The sequence below is a fragment of the Glandiceps talaboti genome, chromosome 5 (genome assembly GCF_964340395.1).
Source record: "Glandiceps talaboti chromosome 5, keGlaTala1.1, whole genome shotgun sequence".
Classification (NCBI taxonomy): domain Eukaryota; kingdom Metazoa; phylum Hemichordata; class Enteropneusta; family Spengelidae; genus Glandiceps; species Glandiceps talaboti.
In genome coordinates this window covers 21,275,949-21,281,948 of record NC_135553.1, presented here as the reverse complement: position 1 = coordinate 21,281,948, position 6,000 = coordinate 21,275,949, and the positions used below count along the sequence as shown (strand labels likewise).

At 36.2% G+C, this 6,000-nt stretch overlaps 1 protein-coding gene across 1 annotated transcript in view; it reads right to left on the bottom strand.

Annotated features, from left to right (window-relative positions):
* LOC144435488 (transient receptor potential cation channel subfamily M member-like 2) overlaps nt 1-717 on the bottom strand; it is an 18,583-nt gene extending 17,866 nt beyond the window's left edge. Inside the window, exons 1-2 of the mRNA XM_078124080.1 lie at nt 574-717; nt 274-414 (exon numbers count right to left, since the gene is read on the bottom strand). Of these exons, the coding sequence (XP_077980206.1) occupies nt 274-414; nt 574-717 (285 nt within the window). The remainder of the gene's footprint in view (nt 1-273; nt 415-573) is intronic.
* Nucleotides 718-6,000: the final 5,283 nt, after the last annotated feature.

Sequence of the window (6,000 nt, the reverse complement as noted above, 5' to 3'; positions counted from 1 at the left end):
AAGACTTTGTAATGAGATAAGTATCATTTATTCAAGTTAATTCTAGGTACGATACTAAGTGTAACTTGTGGCCCGCAAAGTAACAATGTAACATTTTTTTATTCAGCCGTTGGAATCATTTTACAATATTTAAGCTTTAAATTTGTTTTTTGTTTTTTAAATAAATTTTATGTAATATTGTGAATAGTGATATTGTTTTATTTTATTTGTCATATTTTAGTTATGCAAAAAAGATGGTATATTGAAAGATGATTAAAATATTTTTTTTCTTACCGGCGATATTTTGTTACTGAATTGACCAAAACCAACAAATTCTATCTCGCCAAAAGAATTGGCGTCTTCTGTTGTATCGACATCTTTCCTTTGTTTAAATTCTTTGTCCTTCACGAATTGTTCAATGTCTTTCCTCGGATGCTGTTTGAATAGATGACGTCATAGTATTAAAAGCATAGCAACAGTCAAATACATAACATGAAAAATAGATATGCCTTATGATAAATTTGTAATTTTCTCTTGTTTTTTGGGATTATATTTTGTCTTCTTTTTGTCGTTTCCCTTCATAGTTTGACTTACCCGGGATGTTGCTTTTAAACTTTCAGATCCTTCATGGTCTTGATCTTCTCCATCGTCACCAGACTTTTCCATTTTCTCGTTATTGCGATTTCCCAACTCATTCAACTCAGTGGATGTTTTGTCCGATGGTTGAACTTTGGACATGTTTATTGCTTTGATCTGCAGAATAAAACATACAGATCTTCCACTGTAACTGACTGGAATAATGTAAGAGGTTTATTGACAGCAATGTCTGTGTCACAATTCATCAAAATCACATGAGAAGGGATAAAATATTAAATGTAACACATCACTGCCGTGCGTGTGCGTGCGTCTGCGTCTGCGTCTGCGTCTGCATGTGCATACGTGCCTGTGTTCATGCGTCCCTGTCATGAATTTCTATCTGTCTGTCTGTCTGTCTGTCTGTCTGTCTGTCTGTCTGTCTGTCTGTCTGTCTGTCTGTCTATCTATCTATCTATCTATCTATCTATCTATCTACATGTATCTATCTATCTATCTATCTATCTATCTATCTATCTATCTATCTATCTATCTATCTATCTATCTATCTATCTATCTATCTTCTATGTGTGTGTGCCTGTGTATATGTATATGTATATGCATGTGCCAGTATGTCTACATGTCTACGGTGTGTGTGTGTGTGTGTGTGTGTGTTAATATGTGTGTCCGTGCGTTACAGTCACATGAAAGCTTTAAGTGGAGAGTTAATAATCTGACCTATCATAGACAGGATTTTTACAGACTCTCAGTTACGATATACCGTACCTAAACAGATAATTATAAAGTACAGTCATGCTATCTGGCTAATTTTAATATTGCTGCTATTGTACCCTGTGTGTGAAAATCTTAGGGAACTTTCAGAAATTGTGACGGTGGGTCACGGAAAATGAAATGGGATCAGTCATACAAAATATGACAACCAACAATTCCATCTTTTAAAAATTGTCCATCCAAAAGTTCATTTTCTTGACACCCCAGCCCCGCATCCGCAGACACACACGCGCGCGTGCGCATGCATTACATTACTACTTCGAGATAGATGTCCAGAGTAAAGTAGTTTAACATAGCATAATATAACATAACACAACATAACACGACATAACATAACATAACATGAGACGGCGACGGCGAAATTATTGTAAAACTTTCGTCTTATAAAGCATTGGTATGGACCGATATATTAGTTTACATTTGGCCTTTCAACCTGTCAAAATGTTTAGCATATCTTCAAAGGATTATTTTGATAAAAACTCTTATAGTTTGTATTATATGAATGAGCTTCAACAGAAAGTAATTCTCACTTCATATTTTCCTTAACATGTGTTTTGGTATTGCATTCTACAATACATCGTGTTTTTTCCTCACTTCAAGCAAGCCCTACACCCAAATATTACATATAAAATGGGTTTTAAACCATGGCATAGGGAAATACCTCACTGTCAGTACAGTCTAGTCCAGGTCCTCCAAGGTAATGCTGGTATTTAATATGGAATTTTTATGGTTTCTATGGCGTTGTTGCAACGAAATGTAAACTGGTACACGTTAAACGTTAGATCCCACGGTTGAACACTGTGTACCAAAAGCATGTTTCTTATCGTTACGATAACAAAATACCAATGGACGTCGACCATGACGATATTAAATATAAGAATGAACCCTGCCCCGGCTCAAAAGACCATAGACGAAGACATATAATTCAATAACTTACATTTCAGAGTTATGTTTGCCTTACCATACTATACAATCAACGTATACCACTGTGGCTACAGAGAGAAAGCCATATACATTTCGTCATGGTTACATTGGACGCTATAAAGCGGTTCACGATAATAACCTTTTGTAATACGACCCCTTAGATTTATGATACTAAATATATAGTTGTAACTTCCCCTTTAAAGGTCAGACAATTTCATATAGACTATATATATAGACTCTATTGTCCTGTTTGAACTATGGACCATGCATACAGTCTGACCACGTCTGAATAGATATCTTTGCATCTTGTTGTCAGGTATTTCTTACACACGTTGGAACTCAGTATACATAATTATGATGTTTACATTTAATCGTTCTGTTGTGTTCAGGATTATCTTATGCTCCGCATGCACCTTTATATAAAGAATTATTATTTCAAACGTCAGTGATATCGATTTTACTTGTTGTTAGGAAGTAGTATTAATATAACTGTCAGTACAGTCTAGTCCAGGTCCTCCAAAGTAATGCTGGTATTTAATTTGATATGAATGTTTATGGTTTCTATGGCGTTGTTGCAACGAAATGTATAAACCATTTCATGTTGTACCTCGACGCCTCATGTAACCAAATCACACATAGTCAGTATTATGTTGGCTCAATCGGTTAGTATGATATATCACGATTTACACAGATGTTAAGTTTATTTTTTTTTTTAAACACAAACAAAGCTAAACACGTAACAGGTGTATTTAAAACTGGTACACGTTAAACGTTAGATCCAACGGTTGGACACTGAGTACCAAACGTATGTTTCTTATCGTTACGATAACAAAATATCAATGGACGTCGACCATGATGATATTAAATATAAGAATGAACCCTGCCCCGGCTCAAAAGACCATAGACTAAGACATATAATTCAATAACTTACCTTTTAGAGTTATGCATGCCTTACCATACTATACAATCAACGTATATACCACTGAGGCTACAGAGAGAAGACCATACGTTTCGTCTGATGGTTACATTGGACGCTATAAAGCGGTTCACGATAATAACCTTTTGTAATACGACCCCTTAGATTTATGATACTAAATATATAGTTGTAACTTCCCTTTTAAAGGTCAGACAATTTCACATAGACTATATATATAGACTCTATTGTCCTGTTTGAACTATGGACCATGCATACAGTCTGACCACGTCTGAATAGATATATTTGCATCTTGTTGTCAGGTATTTCTTACACACGTTGGAACTCAGTATACATATGATGTTTACATTCAATTGTTCTGTTGTGTTCACGATTATCTGATCTCAGCATGCACCTTTATATAAAGAATTATTATTTCAAACGTCAGTGATATCGATTTTACTTGTTGTTAGGGAGTATTATTAATTGTAATGTATATGTATGTATGTATGTGTGTATGTATGTATGTATGTATGTATGTATGTATGTATGTATGTATGTATGTATGTATGTGTGTATGTGTGTGTGTGTGTGTGCGTGCGTGCGTGCGTGTGTGCATGCATGCATGTATGTATGCATGGGTGTATATATGTATGTATGTATGTATGTATGTATGGATGGATGGATGGATGGATGTGTGTGTGTGCGTGCGTGCGTACGTGCATGCATGCATATATGTATTTATACGTCACCTGTCACCAATCTCGCATTCTGATTGGTCGAGAGCCCTGCAGATACACAGGCGTATTTTTCACCAACAGCTGTATTTTTGCTTGTTGTATCACGTGATCACTGGACGTCCCTTTGTAAACAAGCAAGCAGACAACTAGAAATACAGATATAACCAACATTTCCAAATGCCAAATTTATTGTCAATCGAGCAAAATATCACCGTTGTATACATTGTAACAAGTCTTTGAACTGTATGTTTTGTGTCAGAGGGAAAATGTCAAAAATTCCATGCAGAACGGCGATAGTCCAGATACGTTGAACCATGGATGTATCTCACTAATACATCCATGGTTGAACGCACGGTCGTCACGCGATCGTGAACATGAATTCCTAAATTTATGAAGGATATCAAAATTACCACCACAGAGGGTGCAATTTTTGCTTAACTAGAACAACAAAGTATATCACGAACATTTCTGTACATTTAATGGAATACAGTACGCAAAACAAAGACGCACTCATTTTTCTGCTGAAGGTTATAAGTTTGAGTATATCTTTGAGTGATATGCAAATAGTAAACATTACGTCATACTACTGAGCAAACGCGCAGTCTGATTGGATGATAAAGTTAAGGCTGAGATGTAAACAACCGCACTGCAGTCATTAGAGAAGTACGTGATACTACGCCCAAAAGTATAACGCGGAAGTGATTTTGTTTTAAAATGAAACAGCATTTTTAGACATTCAAATATTGAATTTCGCAGTCGCAGGTGACGTATAAGTATGTTATTTGCCAAATACGGTTCCACATCTTGCTGCTCGAGGTAATTTTTCCGGTATAACGGCTCGCCTCCGGCTCTCCGTTATTACCGGAAAAATTACCTCTCGCAGCAAGATATGGAACGGTATTTGGCAAATAACATGTACTTATGTATGTATGTATGTATGTATGTGTGTATGTATGTATGTATATGTGTATGTGTATGTATGTATGTGTGTATGTATGTATGTATGTGTGTGTGCGTGCGTGCGTGAGTGCACGTACGTACGTACGTACGTGTGTGTGTGTGTGTGTGTGTGTGTGTGTGTAATTATAAATACTGCCTCAGCGGGAATAATCTGTAATAATGGTTCATAACTGTTCACATAATAATTTCTTACATTATTGACGATCCTATAAACAGAGGACAGTCTTGACAACCGGACAAGAAATAAATCACTTCACGTGCACCAGTTTACGTTTTTGTTTCGTGAATTATAACGTACGCTATTCCTTCGCTGTAAATACGAGGGACATGAGTTAGTTATGATATTTTAATAGCCTTTTATACACTTTATGTCTTTAAAGATAAATAGTTACGGACGCTAGCTGCCCTACTTCGAGTTTTATCAAAGTCAATCATGATAAAAGTTTTCAAAATCCTACGTGACTGTGTGGCACACAAATGGAACTATGGGTATTAAATCTTTCAGGTCTTTGGAATCTACAAAGGGGTGGGTTTCCCTTTGGCAATAATTGCTCTGCAGAATGCCGTTACCTTTGCTGTCTATGGTAACGTGCTTCGCCATCTATCAGAATGGAAAGGTCGTGACTGGAACCAATACCCTGAAAATACTGGTATATACATTGCAGGTTGTGCAGGTGGTGTGGTTCAACTCAGCATTGCTTGCCCAATATAATAGAGCTAGTCAAAATTAGACTTCATATGCAAACACATGGGAGCGGTAATGGAAATACGCTTTTCTTTGAGGGAATTGTAGGGATGATTGCCGGGATAGTCATATTGAAGAGTGGTATATAACGCTGTTGCAATAGGGGTGATTTTAGAAATGTTGATGTGTGTGTTAGAACTACGGTACTTCTACACAAGAACACCAATGCTTGGTTAATTTTCTTTGGAAAGTAGCCCACAACACATATCAAAGTTAATTTTCATTTGTCTAAAAGTTGGAACGCTAAATAGACTTATACAGTATACAGAGGTATCCCTTGGGATGACACCAGAAACTTCAAAGTACAACATAATTTGTAATATTTATCGCATGGGAAATGTGGCAATATATGTAAAACTTTGATGAAGCACATC